Consider the following 22,586-nt stretch of genomic DNA (forward strand, 5'->3'; position numbering starts at 1 on the left):
TAAGTTATATTCTAATATTAACATCTTCAAAAATGCTTATGGAAATTCTCATAAATGGAATAAAATACCCATGTTGTTGTTCAGTTGCTAGTCGTGTCCAACTCTTGGCAACCCTATGGACTGCAGCACGCCAGACTTCCCTGTGCTTTCCTATCTCCCAGAGTTTGCTCAAATTCATGTCCATTGAGTTGGTGATACTATCTAATCATCTCATCCTCTGCTGCCCCCTTCTCCTTTTGCCTTCAATCTTTCCCAGCATCAGGGTCTTTTCCATGAAAACAACTTAAAGATACGGTATATATTTTGCATCCCCATCTTCCAGGTCTGAATAAAGGTGCAGCCAACAAACACTTACTAGAAAGTAGGTTTAACCCAGGAACTGTAGGCATGTACTGCTGAAGAGAAGGAGAAGATTGAGCTTCACGGTTTCTTATTGTCTGATTTATACAGAATCGCCATCGACCAACTGGGGATGACTGAGGAGGAGCAGATTCATCTGTAGAAAGAATTGGCAAAAATTAATATGTTAAGCAACTGTCAATATATTTAACTTGTTAACTAAGAAAATAAGGTTAAAACAACAAATTGTCTTTTATCTCCATTTCCAACAGCAACTTATAAGACCAGATCTCCCAAACCTGACTGACAAATACTCTAAAAAACTAAGCACAAGATATCTTTAGAGAAGGATTTGGGATTCTTCAGAAACAAACACTGCATCAGTAGTGATGAAAAGCAGGGCACTTCTTTTTGGAAAAAAATGAAAAGCATTTTTTCCATTAAAACCTACATCTTTGTTTTGTATCTTGATTATGGTGGTGCTTACACATATCTATAGTAAAGTTGCTCAGTCGTGTCCGTCTCTTTGCAACCCCGTGGACTGTAGCCCACCAGGCTCCTCCATCCATGGGATTCTCCAGGCAAGAATACTGGAGTGAGTTGCCATTTCCTTCTCCAAGGGATCTTCCCCACCCAGGGATTGAACCCAGGTCTCCTGTACTGCAGGCAGACGCTTTAACCTCTGAGCCACCAGGGAAGCCCCTGTGTATATGTGTATAGATATGTGTAACAGGACTAAAATTTACATAACTCTACACCAAAAGAAAAAAAGCCAATTTTACTTTCTAACAACTTAAAAAATAAAGTAAAATAAGCCCCTACATCTGTATTCCTACTTTGTTAACTTATTCAAATAAGTAATTCTCTTTTAAACTTTACCCTACTTTGCCAGTTAGAAATCTACTCAAACTCCTACTAATAAGAAAATGAAGACAGAGGAGAATCCTAGCATCCTAAAACAATCTAACTTTCAGGATAATGGTATCTGGTTCCATGACTCCCACACCACCTGTTGTTTCTTCATGCTATTGTAATTCCTTCAGAGGTCCTCATTTGTCTATGGTTCTTCTCCCCCTCACAGATACTCTAAATATATCTATGATCAGAGCTGAAAAGAATGGAGAAAAAAGGTTGTGAGAAGAGAAAATAGAAGACCTCATTTTTAGTCCATGGAAATTTATCTGGTATCTGATTTTCAAAAACTTATTAGTGATCAGAGCAGGTAGAAGCATATCATTGGTGGAATGAAATCAAGAAACGAATGCTACTGATATTAAACATGAGGCAAACTCAGAACACAGTGATTTTAGTTAAGAAAGTTGCTGTCCATCTCATATCAGGAGAAAAATAAAACTTGCCAGTTAAGTTCAAACATTAAAGCTGTTAAAGGTCATCAGTACTGTGACTGCTTTTCTGGTAACATACCATGTGACAACTCAGAAATAAGTTAATCAGGTAAAGAACCAATACTTGGAGGAAATTTGGAGAAGGGTTTTACTTCTCACTTTTTTTACTTCTTGTTTCTGAGCTATAAAGTCCTTTCAAAGTGTGGGGAAACCTATATTAACAATTTATCAAATTCCTTTATTGGCTGATATCCTTCCCGAGGTATGTAAATTAAAAGTTTCCAAATGTCTTGCTTCAAAAGCCAAATGGTAAATTTTGTTAAATATACTTACTGCTGGTTTGACTGGATGCAGAATTTATCTGTACTTGTTCAGATGATCCTGTCTGAATTAAAAATGAATAGATAAATAAAGAAGTTCCTGATACATATTCGAGAAGACCTATTTGCTAAGCAACTGCTCTTACTTGGCTACTGCTGGGTTCCACAGTAACAGAGTCAACTCCAACAGCTCTTTCTGTAGCAGAGTGAACATGAAGGATCTCCTGGGCTTGACCTACGATAGCCCTCAATTCTTCCACAAATTTTTCTTTTTCACTTTCCAGGACAAAGTTATCTTCAACCTATCCAAAAGGAAAAGTAAGTCTATTCAAAAGAATGTATTTAGTTTCTTTGAAATTATAATATGGTGACTACCGTAAAGGAAAATTAATTGCTATTTAGATCCGATTGCCACAACAGAATTAAGAAAGACTAGCAATAAAATGCCAGACCACACATTAAATTATTCTTTCTACTTGAGATCACCAGCATTTGTCAGATTGGCACTACTTACCAGAAGCCAGCATTTAAAAAAATGTTAGCATTCTATAAATTAATTAGAATTCTAATTAATTCAAATTAATTAATTCTATAAATTAATTTGAAGAACATAACTGAGGCAATAAACATTTAAAACTAGGATGTCCAAACCCAAAAGATTTTAAATCAAAAATCACAAAATGAAACATCTCTAAAGATGATAAAGTATGGCCCCAAGACAGTTCAGAAAATACTAAGTTGAATAAGAGGCAGAATTCACAATATTATTAACATTTTCAAATGTTAAATTCTGCTTGGCCAGGAATGTATATCCAAAGAAAACTGGCAGAAACAAAAGTATTATATACTCTTCCTGCCACCCTAGCCCATTCCCCTAAAAAAAGAGGGGAATACTAACTTAAGCCTAACAATTCAAAGAAAATACAAAAACTAAATGAAATGATGAACATTACTTGAACACCTATATGTAAGATGTTATAACTGTATGAACTATTAATGCTTAGGCCTCACCCTCCAAAATCCTAATTTAATTAGGGACCCAGGAAACAGAACTGTTTTTGTCTTAGGGTTTTTTTGGCCACACCATGCGGTTTGCAGGATCTTAGTTCCCCAACCAGGGACTGAACCTGGGCAACTGCAGTGAAAGCTCCAAGTCCTAACCACTGGACCTCTAAGGAATTCCCCAAAGGACTGTTTTTTAAAAGCTCTTCTGTTGATTTTGACATGCAGCTAGAGTTAAGAACCACTGACCTAGCTCCTCTCTTAATGAAACTCCCTCATATTTTACACATAAATATACTGACACCAGAGGGGGTATAGTAACTTACTTTTGATCTTAACCAATTTAGCTCTTTACGAATTTTAAAAAGCAGCAGTACCCTAAGAAAATATGGCTCTCAGTAAATGAGGGGGGAGAATCAAAGGGGAATAAGACAAAGAATTCTGAAGGGAAAACAGTTTCTTTTCTGTACTTACCATATAGTCTGCAATATCCTCTGGTGCATCACCATCAACATCAAACTTGAAGGTGACCATCTTGTTATTGTGTGTCTCCAGTTGACACTCCACCATGTTGTCTCCAGAGGTTGAAACCTGGGCACAAATATTTTACTAGTTTAAGAGTCAGTCATTGCCTTCTTTTTGCAAAGGGAACAGGAAATATTTCGATGAGCTCACATAAAATATATGAAAAAATGGTCTAAAATATTGAGAATCTAAAAAGGTTCTGCTTTTCCCTTGGTGAAATACTGTCTAAATAACCACTGTATGACAAATCTAAGGCTCAAATTATTCAGCAAAAAAATCAGGAAAGGAAAGGAGCACAACTTTTATAAAAATACAAAAAAAGTTACAATAGTCCCTATAACTATCTGCAATGCAAAGATCTAAATCTGGGCAATCATTTTCAAAATTCTCTTAATCCCACAAATTGACCTTTAAGCAAAGGAAAATACACTAATAATAGAAATGTAAACTGGTCCAACCTTTCTGGACAGCAATCTAGAAATATGTATTGAGAAAGTTTAAAAATCTTCATACTCTGATCAATAATTCTACTTCCAAGAATCTATCATAAGGAAATAATCAGCACAAATACAAAGATTTGTGCTCAAGGGTATCTGCTTAAGAATTTCATAATACTCTATACTCACTGCCACAGCAACATTGCCCCTCCCTGACTCCCCAGACCTCAACATGCACTCTTAACCAAATCATATTTACACACTGACCTGAAGAACAGTAAGCTGAAATTTAGTTCCCTTCTCTGACCGAGGACAGGAAGCTCTTCTCTGTTTGATCCGATCTTGTTTGCCATTTCCACTTGGGTTATCAAGGGTATTTGTGTTTTCCTTCACAGGTGCCACATCATGATTCAAACTATTATTTAAAAAAACAAAAACAAAAGCAACTCCAATTCAGTTTCTCAGAGAAGATATTATTCTATGATTCTCAAAGTCCAATATTTAACCCAAATCAGATTTATAATATCTGAAATCCCTGTATGGCTAGAATCATTCCATTTTGATGGTAATATTCTAAGAAAAACCCTCTATTATAAAATAATAAATGAGTTTAAATAAAATATATAAGTTGTACAATATCTCTCAAAAAGTTATAATTGTACAACTTTGCAAATATACTAAATTCCATTGACTTGTACACTTTAAATGGGTGAAAATGTAATGGTATGTGAATTATGTCTCAATGAAGCTGTTTTTAAAAGTTATGAAACACTGAGATTACTTGAGGCAAACATCTCACAGTAATGGGAGTGAAAAAAACACTGCTAGTGATGGACCTCTGTGGAACCTTTTATCAGTGGATGTTCTTGACCAATTTTATTTTGTTTGTTTAGGGTTTTTCTTATTAATATGTTCAAATAAAATTCTAAAAACCAATTCTAACTCAAAATAATATACCTGTTCATGTAAGAAAATCAACAGAGGATAGACGAGGTGTGGAAGACAGAAATAATGCAGGAAACAGAACAAGAAATGAAAATGAGATAAAGAAAAGGAATATTATTCAGCTATAAAAGGAATTCCTGAAAAAAATCTACTCCTGATCACTGGCTATACTAAAGCCTTTGACTGTGTGGATCAAAACAAACTGTGGAAAATTCTTCAAGACATGGGACTACCAGACTACATTGCCTACCTCCTGAGAAACCTGTATGTAGGTCAAAAAGCAACAGTTAGAACCGGACGTAGAACAACAGACTGGTTCCAAATGGAAAGGAGTACGACAAGGCTGTATATTGTCTTCCTGCTTATTTAACTTATATGCAGAGTACATCATGCAAAATGCCAGGCAGGATGAAGTACAAGCTGGAATCAAGACTGCTGGGAGAAATATCAATAACCTCAGATATGCAGATGATACCACCCTAATGGCAGAAAGTAAAGAGGAAATAAAGAGCCTCCTGATGAAGTTGAAAGAGAAGAGTGGAAAAAGCTGGCTTAAAACTCAACATTCAAAAAACAAAGATCCTGGCATCTGGTCCCATTACTTCATAGCAAGTAGATGGGGAAACAATGGAAACAGTGACAAACTTTATTTTTTTGGGCTCCAAAATCACTGCAGATGGTAACTGCAGCCATGAAATTAGAAGACGCTTGCTCCTTGGAAGAAAAGCTATGACAAACCTAGACAGTGTATTAAAAAGCAGAGACATTCATTTGCCAACAAAGGTCCATATAGTCAAAGCTACGGTTCTTCCAGTAGTCATGTATAGATATGAGAGTTGGACCATAAAAAAAGCTGAGTGCCACAGAATTGATGCTTTCAAATTATGGTGCTGGAGAAGACACTTGAGAGTCCCTTGGACAGCAAGGAAATAAAACCAGTCAATCTTAAGGGAAATCAGTCCTGAATACTCACTGGAAGGACTGATGTTAAAGCTGAAGCTCCAATACTTTGGCCACCTGATGTGAAGAGCTGACTCACTGGAAAAGACCCTGATGCTAGGAAAGACAGAAGACAGGAGGAGAAGGGTGTAACAGAGGATGATACGGTTGGATGGCATCACCTACTCAATGGACATGAGTTTGAGCAAACTCTGGGAGATAGTGAAGGATAGGGAAGCCTAGCATGCTGCAGTCCATGTGGTTGCAAAGAGTCAGATATGACTTACCAACTGAACAACAACCTAAAAAGAATGAAATCTTGCCATTTGTAACAACATACATAGATGTTGAGGGCATTATGCTAAGTGAAGTCAGAAAGAGAAATACAAATACCGTATGATCAATGCAAAGAAATAGAGGAAAATAACACAATGGGAAAGACTAGAGATCTCTTCAAGAAAATTAGAAATACCAAGGGAACATCTCATGCAAAGATGGGCTTGATAAAGGACAAAAATGGTATGGACCTAACAGAAGCAGAAGATATTAAGAAAAGGTGGCAAGAATACACAGAAGAACTGTACAAAAAAGATCTTCACAACCAAGATAATCATGATGGTGTGATCACTGACCTAGAGCCAGACATCCTGGAATGTGAAGTCAAGTGGGCCTTAGAAAGCATCACTACCAACAAAGCTAGTGGAGGTGATGGAATTCCAGTTGAGCTATTTCAAACCCTGAAAGATGATGCTGTGAAAGTGCTGCACTCAATATGCCAGCACATTTGGAAAACTCAGCAGTGGCCACAGGACTGGAAAAGGTCAGTTTTCATTCCAATCCCAAAGAAAGGCAATGCCAAAGAATGCTCAAACTACTGCACAATTGCACTCATCTCACATGCTAGTAAAGTAATGCTCAAAATTCTCTCACCCAGGCTTCAGCAATATGTGAACCATGAACTTCCTGATGTTCAAGCTGGTTTTAGAAAAGGCAGAGGAACCAGAGATCAAATTGTCAACATCCGCTGGATCATGGAAAAAGCAAGAGAGTTCCAGAAAAACATCGATTTCTGCTTTATTGACTATGCCAAAGCCTTTGTGTGGATCACAATAAACTGTGGAAAATTCTGAAAGAGATGGGAATACCAAGACCACTTGACCTGCCTCTTGAGAAACCTATATGCAGGTCAGGAAGCAACAGTTAGAACTGGACATGGAACAACAGACTGGTTCCAAATAGGAAAAGGAGTACATCAAGGCTGTATATTGTCACCCTGCTTATTTAACTTATATGCAGAGTACATCATGAGAAACGCTGGACTGGAAGAAACACAAGCTGGAATCAAGATTGCCGGGAGAAATATCAATAACCTCAGATATGCAGATGACACCACCCTTATGGCAGAAAGTGAAGAGGAACTAAAAAGCCTCTTGATGAAAGTGAAAGTGGAGAGTGAAAAAGTTGGCTTAAAGCTCAACATTCAGAAAACAAAGATCATGGCATCCGGTCCCATCACTTCATGGGAAATTGATGGGGAAACAGTGGAAACAGTGTCAGACTTTATTTTTTGGGGCTCCAAAATCACTGCAGATGGTGACCGCAGCCATGAAATTTAAAGATGCTTACTCCTTGGAAGGAAAGTTATGACCAACCTAGATAGCATATTCAAAAGCAGAGACATTACTTTGCCAACAAAGGTCCATCTAGTCAAGGCTATGGTTTTTCCTGTGGTCATGTATGGATGTGAGAGTTGGTTGTGAAGAAGGCTGAGTGCCGAAGAATTGATGCTTTTGAACTGTGGTGCTGGAGAAGACTCTTGAGAGTCCCTTGGACTGCAAGGAGATCCAACCAGTCCATTCTAAAGGAGATCAGCCCTGGGATTTCTTTGGAAGGAATGATTGTAAAGCTGAAACTCCAGTACTTTGGCCACCTCATGTGAAGAGTTGACTCATTGGAAAAGACCCTGATGCTGGGAGGGATTGGGGGCAGGAGGAGAAGGGGACGACAGAGGATGAGATGGCTGGATGGCATCACTGACTAGAGAGACATGAATCTGAGTGAACTCCGGGAGTTGGTGATGGACAGGGAGGCCTGGCGTGCTGCGATTCATGGGGTCGCAAAGAGTCAGACACAACTGAGCAACTGAACTGAACTGAACTGATGATCTTTTTGTGTAATCTAAAAATGGGAAAAAACAACCAAGCAAAAACTTCCCCAGCCTCAAAGATATAGAGGATAGACTGGTGGGTGTCAGAGGCAGGAGTGGGGGGAAGGCAGAGAGTGGGTGAAATGGGTGAAGGGAGTAAAAATGTACAAACTATTAATACCAGTTATAAAATAATTAAATCATGGGGATATAATGTACATCATGGAGATGATAGTTAATAATACTGTACTGCATATTTCAAAGTTTCTCAGAGTAGATTTTTAAAGTTCTCATCATAAGAAAAAAATCTTTATTAACTATATATGGTGATGAATTTTTAAACTAGACTTATTGTGATCATTTCACAATATATAAACATAGTAAATCATTATATTGTACATCTGAAACTAACATAAGGGTGTACGTCAGGTTTACCTCAATAGAAAGAAAGAAACAAAGGAGGAGGGAGCGAGTGAGGGAGGAGGGAAGAAGAAAAAATACACCACAATTTTGGTTAAAAAAAACTGAATGAATAATGTGAAAATGATTCAACATGATTAATTCTAACTAGCTATATTTTGCACGTTCAAGTCAATATGATTATGACAGGACAGACTTTCAGTTGATCTGTATCAAAGGTATTTTTCAGCTTTTTCCTTAATAAATTTGAATATATTCAATAAATACATTTGAAACTTAAACGAGGTCTGTATGCACCAGATATTTTTAAAATTGATTTTTAGGTTAAGTCCTTTCTCCTAAAGAACTACTCATGAAGTATCTGTATAAAGATATACAATAAAAGAAAAACAACACCTAATATTTTTTCTATGTCCCTGTGAAAAAGAATTTTCATAACTACAAGTGGAGAAAGAAGATTCAGTAATACTGCTCTCAGTTCTTTAATAGACAGAGAAATAGCAGTAACATAACACATTAAGAGGATAAAAGGTATATAATTTTAGTCAATGCAGTTGTATCATTCACTTTACAAAGTTGTCTTAAAACACTAGTTTAGGGTTTGGAACAAAATGGCAGAAATTATACCCCTAAGTATAACCATAAAATCTGGAAATAATACAGTAGAGTATCACAGGAGGGCACTGAAGAGTGAAAAGATGAAGGCAGACTGGCAAGGGACTCCCAGGACTTGAAGAAAAATATATCAGCTAAGCATCTCCTGGTTACCCACCCAGTGACAGAAAGCAGTCCACGTTCAGTGTCTCTTGACTCTTGGCCCAAAGGCAAAGTTAGCTCAAGCACAGTGGTCTCCTGAGCCCCAACTCAGCAACAGAAGGTAGTTAAAGTGGGCCCTTTCCTCCCTTGGTGATGCTGGTGGGAACTCTACTAGTAGCATGTGGTCTGGAGAGAGAGCCTAGGGCAGTGGGCCTAGGGCACTGTTCTCCAATCCCTTGGTCCAGCAGTGGGCCCCAGTGATATAAGATGAACCAAAGCAGACCAGAATAGTACTACAGGGACTCTGAAAACTAAATTGGCATTAGAACCATAGTCCACAAAAGTATCGATAAATGAGTAGCTTGGCACCTAAACACAGTGACTGCCTGCTAAAATAGAGGATTTAAACAGGATCCAGAATATCCTAACATAATGTCCAAAATGTCCAGGATACAAATGAAAATTCTTTGTCATACCCAAAACCAGGAAAATCACAACTTGAATGTGAAAAGTCAATCAAGAGATGCCAAGACCAGGATGAATCAGAACTACCAAGACCAGGATGAATCAGAACTACCTGACAAAGATTTTAAAGCAGCCATTATCAAATTGTTTCAAAGATCAATTACAACTACTCCTGAAACAAATGCAAAGTCAGAAAATCTCATAATAATAGAATATATTAAGGAAGAACCAAATGGAAATTATAAAAGGAATATAATCATAAAAATAAACGATTCATTTTGCACAATAGCAGAATGAATAGGACAAAGGAAAGAATCAATATCAGTGAATTTGAACACAGAACAAATGAAATTAAGCCAATCTGAACAAGATAGGGGCTTCCCAGGTAGCTCAGCTGGTAAACAATCTGCCTGCAATGTAGGAGACCCCAGTTTGATTCCTGGGTCAGAAAGTTATTACCAAATGAAAATACAATTATATATATACAATACATAAAATTATGTGGTTTTTATAATAATATATTATTATATCTGGTTGTAAATTATTTATTTAGATTAGCTGGAACTTTAAATTACATTATTTCCTTTTTTAAATTCTTACAATCTTTTCTTAAGAACAGAATATGAAGAGGATTCCCTGGTGGTCCAGTGGTTCAGACTCTGTACTCTCACCACCAAGGGCCTAGATTTGAACCCTGGTCAGGGAACTAAGATCCCGCATGCCAAAAAAAAAAAAAAAAAAAAATCCAGACTATGTTATAATAATGTGAACAAGAAAATGGTCAATAATATCACAATCCATATGATCCTTATTAACATAAAAAGTAAGAATAATATCTACTATTTTTATTGAACATACACACAAATACTAGAACACAGAAGCTTCTGTAGTCAAGAGACTAAGCACCTAAAGAAGGCAAATACTTCAACATGCCCTCATTGCTTTCATGGTATTAATTTGAAGATACTCACCTTCGAACTAAATCTGGTTTTAGAAGAGTTGCTTGTTGTTCAGCTCCAACTGCTTGGGATACAGGCTGTAAATAGCACAGAAATAAAACTGATTATAACAGCAAACTTCAAGTTGAAGGTGCAATTTGCTATTATTGCAGAAAACATGTCTGTTACATTTCATATTTTGGTTACCACACAAACCAGATAGAATGTCTACATTACTGAATGTCTATATCAATCCTACTATTGATGTTACTACCAGAAAAAAACAAAATGCAGCAGTATTGATATTCACCAAGACTTTTTCATAAAAAAGATAGCATTGTTTCATATACTTTTGTTTGTTATCTTTCAATGGCTTCCAGTCCTAATAGTAAAACTACTAATGAATTGCTATCACTCCAGAAACAGATAAATCAGTGATTCAAGGTTTAACACGTTGTATGGTCTCTCTCTCTCTCTCTTGTTCTCTCTTCACTAAACTACTGCCAACAATCCCTTTGAGGTGTTGGTATCCAACAGCTGCAATACTGGCTTCTAGGAGAAAAGTTTAAGCCCTTTACAAATGCAAGTTTCAACTCTGTTGAAAAATAATTTTAAACATTTATCTAATCCAATCAATGTATTGCCACTGGTGACAGCAGAGTGACTTTAAAATGCAAATCTATCAAAATCAATCACTTATCTACCTAGTTCAAATTCTCTAATGATGGCACCTCATCTTCTATAAGGTTAAGTCCATTTGGATGACAAATTAAGTCCTTAATGAACTGGTCCCTGCCTAATTCTCTAGCTCTTCTCCCCTTAAAGTCACACGGAACTCTAGCTCCTGTGAATGAGTCGAGCTTTTCCATATCTGGTGACTCTACTTATATTCCTTCATCTCCCTGGACTATAAATATTATAATCACCATGTTAAGAAAATAGCATTTTTGGTTATTTTTTTCCCATTTTATTGCTTTTATGTTACTATTTACATTGTGTAATTCAAAACTTTCAAAGGATAGCAAATACTAAGTGTATAGAAAAATAGGCCTTTTCATAAACCACTAGGATTTTGGGGATTGTAAACTGGTTAGACCTTTCTGAAGGGTAATTCAGCAATTAAATTATCCAAGTTTTTAAAATGTCTAGCAATTTCATTTCTAGAAAATTAACCCAAGGAAATAATAAAAAAATAGCCTCCAATTAAAATAAATAAATTTAAATTAAAAAAAACTGTATGTGAGTCACTCAGTTGTGTCTGACTCTTTGCAACCCCAAGGGCTACAGCCGGCCAGGTTCCTCTGTCCATGGAATTCTCTATGCAAGAATACTGGAGTGAGTAGCCATTCCCTTCTTTAGGGGATCTTCCTGACTCAGGGATTGAACCTGGGTCTCCTGTATTGCAGGCAGATTATTTACAATGTGAGCCATCAGGGAAACCCTATTGATAAATACTCTTCCTATAAAAGGAACAAACTTAAAGAAATGCCATAACTGAATATAAGCACACGAGAATATCAAGTGTGCTGAATGGAAAAAAATGTATTACATTTTGTTAATTCTTCTAATGATTTTAAGATGTGTTCTGTAAACCAAGATATGAAATCAAATTAACAAAGTTCAAGTTTCTTCTTTCACTTTCAGCTGACAACAAAGAATTATATCAGAATGGAAAAGTAGAACTGCTTCAAATGCACAAAAGTTAGCTACTACTCAAAGAAACACTGATTTTAACCCAATATTGTACAATATTTTATTTTAACAAAAATATTTAGGTGAGGCCTATAGCAATATATTATCATGTAGGTACTTACTGAGAAGGCTGAATCCAATAAACTGTAAATTTGACAATATCTTACTATACCTCCTATTAATCTGAGAAATTTTTGGGGAAAAAGAAGATATAAAAGCATCCCATTTTATATAATTCCATATTTTTCCACAGAGTTTATAGACAACACAGAATCAAAAGAGTTGTAAATAATTCTAATTCTAACCTTAACATTAGAATCTGCAACATCTAAAAATTCTAGTCATATATTGCTAGGCACTGCCAAATGATAATCAAATGTTTGTCATACAGTGGTTTTAAGCTTGTAAAATAATATTCAAAAGTTTTATACTACCCTGGTCCTTTTGTCTGAGTAAATTATAGTAAAATCAGGAAACAAATCAAGAGTTCATACAAAGATTTAGCTATAAGGATGTTCTTCACAACATGGAATATAATTACAAACAGCAAAAAAGAAGAAAAAAAATAGACACATGTTTATTTTACCTGATCCATTAAATAAATAATGGATGATGGATAAAGCAGGATAACCACAGTGGTGTGATCACTCACCTAGAGCCAGACATCCTGGAGTGTGAAGTCAAGTGGGCCTTAGGAAGCATCACTGCCAACAAAGATAGTGGAGGTAATGGAATTCTAGCTGAGCTATTTCAAATCCTAAAAGATGATGCTGTAAAAGTGTTGCACTCAATATGCCAGAAAATTTGGAAAACTCAGCAGTGGCCACAGGACTGAAAAAGGTCCACTTTCATTCTAATACCAAAGAAGGGCAATGCCAAAGAATGTTCAAACTACCACACAATTACACTCATTAGGCTCAAAATCCAGTAAGCTAGGCGTCAGCAGTACATGAGCTAAGAACTTCCAGATGTACAAGCTGGATTTAGAAAAGGCAGAGGAACCAGAGATCAAACTGCCAACATCTGTTGGATCATAGAAAAACTAAGATAATTCCAGAAAAATATCTACTTCTGCTTCATTGACTATGCTAAAGCCTTTGACTGACTGTGTGGATCACAAGAAACTGTGGAAAATTCTTCAAGATATAGGAATACCAGACCACCTTACCTGCATCCTGAGAAACCTGTATGTAGGTCAAGAAGCAACAGTTAGAACGACATGGAACAATGGACTGGTTCAAAATTGGGAAAGGAGTACATTAAGGCTGTATATTGTCACCCTGCTAATTTTACTTATATGCAGAGTACATCATGTGAAACGCCAGGCTGAATGAATCACAAGCTGGAATCGAGATTTCAGGGAGAAATATCAATAACCTCAGATGATGACACCACCCTTATGGCAGAAAGCAAAGAGGAACTAAAGAGCCTCCTGATGAAGGTGAAAGAGGAGAGCGGAAAAAGCTGGCTTAAAACCCAGCATTCAAAAAACTAGGATCATGGCATCCAGTTCCATCACTTCATGGAAAGTAGATGGGGAAGCAATGGAAACAGTGACATACTTTATTTTCTTGAGCTCCAAAATCACTGTGGATCGTGACTGCAGCCATGAAATTAAAAGGCTCTTGCTCTTTGGAAGACAAGCTATGACAAATATAGACAGTGTATTAAAAAGCAGAGATACGTGTTTGCCAACAAAGGTCCATATAGTCAAAGCTACGGTTTTTCCAGTATGTATGGATATGAGAGCTGGACCATAAAGAAGGATGAGAGCTGAAGAACTGATGCTTTTGAACTGTGGTGCCGAAGAAGACGTGAGAGTCCCTTAGACAGCAAAGAGACTAAATCAGTTAATCTTAAAGGAAATCAACTCTGAATATTCATTGGAAGGGGTGATGTTGAAGCTAAAGCTCCAATATATGGCCACCTGATGCGAAGAGCTGATTCATTAGAAAAGACGTTGATGCTGGGAAAGATTGAAGGCAAGAAGAGAAGGAGATGACAGAGGATGAGAAGGTTGGATGGCATCATCAACTCAATGGACACGAGTCTGAGCAAGCTCTGGGAGATGGTGAAGGACAGGGAAGCCTGGCATGCTGCAGTCCATGGGGTTCCAAAGAGTCAGACACAACTGAGCAACTGAACAACAACAAAAATAAATAATGGTACACCCATACTAAAGGCTTTATGCAGCCCTTTAAAATGTGCTAAAACATGTAAGATGTTATAAGTGGAAAAAGATTTATATACATTATGGTTACATTAAAATTGTATACATGCATAAGCTTATAAAATGATCTGGAAGAATACACACTTCGTCTTAAGCAAGCTTAACTATATTCATCTTGCTTTGGTAATAAGAACTTTATATAGATTTATCAACCCTGAAATCTGGTAATCTCAGGGCTGGTCCCCATTATTTCAGTGTGCAACATTACAGTTGTTTTAGACAAAAGTAAAAATGGAACATTTCACTAAATTTGAAAAACATCTACAAAAATGGCCAGGCATCTATTTGCAAATATTAATTTTGAACTCCCAGAAATATTATGACAGAATTTGATATGAAGCTGACAATTAAAAAGGCAGATGAATTAACTATTAGCTTTGATTCTGAGGACCAAAATAATTGTTAATAATAATTATAAGTGGTTATAAAATATAATTCCAGATTGTTGTCATAGAAACTACATTTTGTTTATGTTACCTCCAGATTTAAGCATGAGGACCCCATGTCACTGCTCCATCTTGCTAGGACTCCCCATAATTTTTTAAAGTTTCTTTAATACAAACATTTGTTAAAGTTGGATAAAACAAGATGTTGTTAATGTTGTGTATACAAAAAAAAGAAATCTCTTTGCCAAAATATTTGCTTTCAAATACTTTGAAATGTAAACAGTGATTACATTAAAGAGTTAATCATCTAATCTCTAATTAGAAGCCAATCTAATTTATACAGGGGGAAAAAACTTCATTATGAATTGACCAGGTTAGATGGGGGAAGGGGAAAGTAGGAAACGGTATATTCTTCTCATTTCTCCCCAGTCCTTACCTTCAAATCCAAATCAAAGACAGATACGAATCCCTTTTTCTAATGAGACCTTTGATATCTGGATATCTGAGACCTTGATAACTAGCTAGCAAATTTCAATATAACTAAAGTACCTTTTATCACTTGTAGAATGAGGACAAGGCCAAAATGAGAAACAAATCTAGGCCTGAATTCCATGGGCCACACTGAGAGAGTCCTTTCCTAGGCAGGTTGATAAGAAGTCCAGGAATTCCCAAAGAGAGAGGGGTCTGGAGTTCTCAAGGAGGAAGAAAGGACAAACTTTTTTGTCCCTCTACATTCCTTAGGATTATATAACAATAATGTATCCTGCTTGAGGAAAGTATCTGGAAAAAACCTTCTGGCTAATCCTGTTATCTTAAGGTATAAATTATGGGAGTAGGTCTAGTGAGGTCTTTATAACCTCCAGATATTCTTTTGATTCACTGTAATAACTAATAAGGGAGTATATAACTCCATGGCTAACACTAGCAAGGGGGTACTCTTTCTGCCCCTTTCTGATGCCTATGTCAGAAGCTTTCTCTATCTCCTTTATACTTTAATAAAACCTTATTACACAAAAGCTCTGAGTGATTAAGCCTCATCTCTGGCCCCAGATTGAATACTTCTCCTCCAGAGGCGAAGAATCCCAGCATCTTTGCGTGGTTCAACAACAACCTTTCAACACCATTCTCTCCTGTTTACCATAGCATTTATTTTTTTACTATAAATTTATTTATTTTAATTGGAGGCTAATTACTTTACAATATTGTATTGGTTTTGCCATACATCAACATGAATCCACCACGGGTGTACACGTGTTCCCCATCCTGAACCCCCCTCACACCTCCCTCCCCATCCCATCCCTCTGGGTCATCCCACTGCACCATCCCTGAGCATCCTGTATCATGCATCGAATCTGGACTGACGATTCATTTCACATATGATATTATACATGTTTCAATGCCATTCTCCCAAATCATCCCACCCTCGCCCTCTCCCACAGAGTCCAAAAGATTGTTCTATACATCTGTGTCTCTTTTGCTGTCTCGCATACAGGGTTATCGTGACCATCTTTCTAAATTCCATATATATGCGTTAGTATACTGTATTGGTGTTTTTCTTTCTGGCTTACTTCACTCTGTATAATAGGCTCCAGTTTCATCCACCTCATTAGAACTGATTCAAATGTATTCTTTTGAAGAAAGCTGAGCGCCGAAGAATTGATGCTTTTGAACTGTAGTGTTGGAGAAGACTCTTAAGAGTCCCTTGGACTGCAAGGAGATCCAACCAGTCCGTTCTGAAGGAGATCAGCCCTGGGTGTTCTTTGGAAGGACTGATGCTAAAGCTGAAACTCCAGTACTTTGGCCACCTCACGCGAAGAGTTGACTCATTGGAAAAGACTCTGATGCTGGGAGGGATTGGGGGCAGGAGGAGAAGGAGACGACAGAGGATGAGATGGCTGGATGGCATCACTGACTCGATGGACGTGAGTCTGAGTGAACTCTGGGAGTTGGTGATGGACAGGGAGGCCTGGTGTGCTGCGATTCATGGGGTCGCAAAGAGTCGGACACGACTGAGCGACTGAACTGAACTGAACTGAATATTCCATTGTGTATATGTACCACAGCTTTCTTATCCATTCATCTGCTGATGGACATCTAGGTTGCTTCCATGTCCTGGCTATTATAAACAGTGCTGCGATGAACATTGGGGTACATGCATCTCTCTCAATTCTGGTTTCTTCAGTGTGTATGCCCATCAGTGGGATTGCTGGGTCGTATGGCAGTTCTATTTCCAGTTTTTTAACGAATATCCACACTGTTCTCCATAGTGGATCTACTAGTTTGCATTCCCACCAACAGTGTAAGAGGGTTCCCTTTTCTCCACACCCTCTCCAGCATTTATTGCATGTAGACTTTTGGATCGCAGCCATTCTGACTGGCATGAAATGGTACCTCATTGTGGTTTTGATTTGCATTTCTCTGATAATGAGTGATGTTGAGCATCTTTTCATGTGTTTGTTAGCCATCTGTATGTCTTCTTTGGAGAAATGTCTGTTTAGTTCTTTGGCCCATTTTTTGATTGGGTCATTTATTTTTCTGGAATTGAGCTGCAGGCGTTGCTTGTATATTTTTGAGATTAATTCTTTGTCAGTTGCTTCACTTGCTATTATTTTCTCCCATTCTGAAGGCTGTCTTTTCACCTTGTTTATAGTTTCCTTTGTTGTGCAGAAGCTTTTAATTTTAATTAGGTCCCATTTGTTTATTTTTGCTTTTATTTCTGATATTCTGGGAGGTGGGTCATTGAGGATCCTGCTGTGATGTATGTCGGAGAGTGTTTTGCCTATGTTCTCCTCTAGGAGTTTTATAGTTTCTGGTCTTACGTTTAGATCTTTAATCCACTTTGAGTTTATTTTTGTGTATGGTGTTAGAAAGTGTTCTAGTTTCATTCTTTTACAAGGGGGTGACCAGTTTTCCCAGCACCACTTTTTAAAGAGATTGTCTTTTCTCCATTGTATATTCTTGCCTCCTTTGTCAAAGATAAGGTGTCCATATGTGCGTGGATTTATCTCTGGGCTTTCTATTTTGTTCCATTGATCTATATTTCTGTCTTTGTGCCAGTACCATACTGTCTTGATGACTGTGGCTTTGTAGTAGAGCCTGAAGTCAGGCAGGTTGATTCCTCCAGTTCCATTCTTCTTTCTCAAGATTGCTTTGGCTAGTCGAGGTTTTTTGTATTTCCAATGCTCTCTTGGGACTTCCCTAGTGGTGCAGTGGTTAAGCATATGCTTTGCAATGCAGAGGATTCAGGTTCAATCCCTGGTCAGAGAACTAAGATCCCACATTCCAAGAAACAACTAAGCCCCCATGCTGCAACCACTGAGCCAATGAGCCACAACTAGAGAGTCTGTGCACTGCAATGAAAGATCCTGTATAATGCAACAAAGACCCCGCCTGCCACAACTAAGACCCCACGCAACAAATAAGTAAATATTAAAATAAATAAAATGCTCTCCTGAACTTGTTACTTGATCTTTATTTCCTATGACAGTGTGGGAAGAGACTGTGCCTGTAAGATTTATCACAATATCCCCAGTGCCTAACCAACACTTGAAATAAGAATAGCTGCTCAAAAATCTTTCACTATTATAATGTTCCCATTTTTACTGTTTTTATTGTTATTATAGCAACAAAACAATCACTATTTATTGAGTATTTATTAAATACTAAAGTGAAAGTCGCTCAGTCATGTCTGACTCTCTGCAACCCCATGGACTGAGGCCTGCCAGGCTCCTCTATCCATGGAATTCTCCAGTCAAGAATAGCTGTTCCTTTCTCCAGGGAATCTTCCCAACCCAGGGATCAAGCCCTGGTCTCCCACATTGCAGGCAGATTCTTTACCATCTGAGCCACCAGGGAAGCACTTTATATTCATTATTTAACTAAATTCAACCCTTATGACAACTCTAAGCATAGGTACTATTACTTTTGTTTTACCAATAAGGAAACTGAGACTACAACTGACGGAGGCAAAAATTAAAACAAAGAAAATGAATGAATAGACAAATGACTCCAAAGAATACTGATGAGCAGAGACCTCTTGTGCATACCACAGAAGCTTTTCTGTTAGTTCTTAACCCTTCTCTCTCTTTTATAAGACTTTTACTTCACTATTACTTGCCCTCCTCCCATCAATGGTTCTTGGCCCTGAGTGCACTTTATAATCTTAAGGGAAGAAAAGGCAGAGAGAAGGAAAAAGGAGAAAAAATGTAAAAAAGGGAAAGAAAATCCAAGCTCAAGCACATTCTAGAGATTCTTATTCAGTTATTCTGGAATGAAGGAGAGCAGTAAAACTGGGAAACGTTTTTATTTTAAAAATTATTTAAAGTTATTTGAAACATTTTATAATCTGCCTGATTGTACTATTATTTTAAAACATTTTATAAACTGCCTTGGTACTACTGACACTATAAAACATGTCTCTTCCACAAAGTACTTTTAAACAACCATTATGTATTGAGCATTTATTGCAGCCATGAAATTAAAAGACACTTACTCCTTGGAAGGAAAGTTATGACCAACCTAGATAGCATATTGAAAAGCAGAGACATTACTTTGCCAACAAAGGTCTAGTCAAGGCTATGGTTTTTCCAGTGGTCATGTATGGATGTGAGAGTTGGACTGTGAAGAAAGCTGAGCGCCAAAGAATTGATGCTTTTGAACTGTGGTGTTGGAGAAGACTCTTGAGAGTCCCTTGGACTGCAAGGAGATCCAACCAGTCCATTCTGAAGGAGATCAGCCCTGGGATTTCTTTGGAAGGAATGATGCTAAAGCTGAAACTCCAGTACTTTGGCCACCTCATGTGAAGAGTTGACTCATTGGAAAAGACTGATGCTGGGAGGGACTGGGGGCAGGAGGAAAAGGGGACAACAGAGGATGAGATGGCTGGATGGCATCACTGACTCGATGGATGTAAGTCTGACTGAACTCCGGTAGATGGTGATGGACAGGGAGGCCTGGCGTGCTGCAATTCACAGGTTCACAAAGAGTCGGACACGGCAGAGTGACTGAACTGAACTGAGGCACTTCTCACATGTATCTCATGTAGTCCTAAAAAGCCTTCGAAATAGGCATTTTTTTCTAACATTATGAAAAATTTCCAACATACAGAAAACCTGATAATTGTTCAGTGAAAACCCATACATCTACCACCCACAGTCTACAATATTTTACTATATTTGCATTATCACATGTATATCCATCAATCCATCTTATTTTTTATGCATTTCAAAGTAAGTTCCAAATGCAAGATAGGCATTTTAAAACTTCATTTTAAAGATGAAAAGAACCTAAGCTAAAATAAATACCTTGCCTAAAATCATACAATAAATAATTAAAGGAGCAAGAATTCAAATTCAGGCCCAACTAAAGATATAAAGTAGCTCAAACCTATTTTTATGATGTATATACCTATTTAACAGTGAAATTTTGCTTATTTAATTAAAGAAAATTATCAGGTGAGGAAGGTGCATGATACCCATTTCCATATTTTTTATGGAACCCTTTATCTATAAAGTCATTGCTTATCTAATTCCATTTTTTGGCCAAGCCAAGACTCTGAATAAAGAAATTTACCCTAAGAAATAACTGATCCACACGTAGCATAGTTCCATGAATAAACTCACATAATGATGCCCAGGCTATTAAACAAACACGAATAAAAAACATGGAAACATACCATCAACACAGTGATTAACAGACAAGAGTAATAGAAACTTGAAGAAATTTCATTAATTATAGGGCAGGTAGCACTGAACTGAAGAAAACATTACTCAGGCTTCACTCCAGCAACTTCCTAGAGATCGCCTCATCAAAGAGAAGCTAACTTAAAGGAGACATACTTCATATTTTCCCCCTTAGTATCTGTTGCTAGTTGAGTTATCAAGAGTCTGTATTAACCAGCAAATTGCACTACTCTTGTCTCAGCCCATCCAAACTTTCTATAAGTCCATGGAATTCTCCAGGCAAGAATACTGGAGTGGGTAGCCAGTCCCTTCTTCAGTGGATCTTACCGACCCAGGGACTGAACCCAGGTCTCCTGCACTGCAGGAAAATTCTTTAACATCTGAGCCACCAGGGAAGCCCCATAGTTATTTGGAGAGAGCAACCAACATTGTTTTTTTTTTGTTTATTTTAATGGTAGAAATGAGAATGCATATTGGAGATAAAAAGGAAACTGAGTCATTTGGCATTCTAGGAGTCCCCATAAAGTTAAGCCAACTCAGCAAGGATGCAGAAAAGGAAAAATTTTGGTATCCATATATGTTGGATGGATCCACACATTTTTAAAAGGGCCACTCTGCTTACCATCATGAGAAAAAGGTAATAAAAGAACAAAAGCACAAGGAAGAACAACAATCAGAAGTCTAATGAAATGATGCAAGAAAGAGAAAGTAGACTAGCATGGTTATCATTATGCAGTCCATGGGGTCGCTAAGAGTCAGGCACGACTGAGTGACTTCACTTTCACTTTTCACTTTCATGCATTGGAGAAGGAAATGGCAACCCACTCCAGTGTTCTTGCCTGGAGAATCCCAGGGACAGGGGAGCCTGGTGGGCTGCTGTCTATGGGGTCGCACAGAGTCAGACACAACTGAAGTGACTCAGCAGCAGCAGTAATTATGGTGGAGGTGGTGACAAGTACTCAGATTGCAGACATAGTTCAAGGGAAAAGACAAAAGACTTTCTGATGATGTGAAGTGAGACATGAGAGGAAGAGAGGAATAAAAGGTGACCACAGATATATGGCTTGAGTAACAGGAAAGACAGTTGCTATTTGCTGAGATGAAGACAACTGTGGAAAGAACAGGCTTCGGGTGGTGATGGGAGGGCAGTGCAAAAAAAAGTGTTTAATTTTGGACATATTAAATTTGAAATTCCTGTTATACAATCAAGTGGAGATATTGGGTGTATACTATGGAAATATGGCAAAAAAATTTCCTAGAAAACAAAGTCAAACCTAAAATGGACTGGAGGTATCAGGATGAAATACACACACACACACACACACACACATGCATGTGCGCACATGCATTTTAATCTGTGCAATGGGAATCCTAGGAGCTACGACTCCCAAGAAGCATCAAACACACCCAACATCCAGATTTTGATCCTTAAATTACCTTTCTTGCTAAAAGGAAACAAATCCCCATGGAGAAATGGAGAAATAACTGACCTAGATAGCATATTAAAATGCAGAGACATGACTTTGCCAACAAAGGTCCGTATGGTCAAAACTATGGTTTTTCCAGTAGTCATATATGGATGTGAGAGTTGAACTATAAAGAAAGCTGAGCACCGAAGAATTGATGCTTTTGAACTGTGATGTTGGAGAAGGCTCTTCAGGGGCCCTTGGACAGCAAGCAGATCCAACCAGTCCATCCTAAAGGAAATCAGTCCTGAATATTCATTAGAAGGACTGATGCTGAAGCTGAAACTCCAATACTTTGGCCACCATATGTGAAGAACTGACTCGTTGGAAAAGACCCTGATGCTGGGAAAGATTGAAGGGGGGAGGAGAAGGGGATGACAGAGGATGAGATGGTTGGATGGCATCACCGACTCAATGGACATGAGTTTGAGTAAACTCCTGGAGTTGGTGACAGACAGGGTGGCCTGGTGTGCTGCAGTCCATGGGGTTGCAGAATTGGACACGACTGAGCAACTAAACTGAACTGAACTGCATTTCGGACTCTTTTGTTGAC

The 22,586-nt window shown here is 37.7% G+C and overlaps 1 protein-coding gene across 9 annotated transcripts in view; it reads right to left on the reverse strand.

Annotated features, from left to right (window-relative positions):
• The window catches only part of WNK3 (WNK lysine deficient protein kinase 3), a 192,655-nt gene that overhangs the window by 54,214 nt on the left and 115,855 nt on the right, over window positions 1–22,586 (reverse strand). For all 9 annotated transcript variants that reach the window (XM_055562879.1, XM_055562877.1, XM_055562875.1 and 6 more), the window contains 6 exons: window positions 10,612–10,676; window positions 4,237–4,384; window positions 3,482–3,598; window positions 2,152–2,307; window positions 2,019–2,070; window positions 356–496 (listed from right to left, as the gene is read on the reverse strand). In XM_055562879.1, the coding sequence (XP_055418854.1) occupies window positions 356–496; window positions 2,019–2,070; window positions 2,152–2,307; window positions 3,482–3,598; window positions 4,237–4,384; window positions 10,612–10,676 (679 nt within the window). The remainder of the gene's footprint in view (window positions 1–355; window positions 497–2,018; window positions 2,071–2,151; window positions 2,308–3,481; window positions 3,599–4,236; window positions 4,385–10,611; window positions 10,677–22,586) is intronic.

Source organism: Bubalus kerabau, chromosome X (genome assembly GCF_029407905.1).
Source record: "Bubalus kerabau isolate K-KA32 ecotype Philippines breed swamp buffalo chromosome X, PCC_UOA_SB_1v2, whole genome shotgun sequence".
NCBI lineage: Eukaryota > Metazoa > Chordata > Mammalia > Artiodactyla > Bovidae > Bubalus > Bubalus kerabau.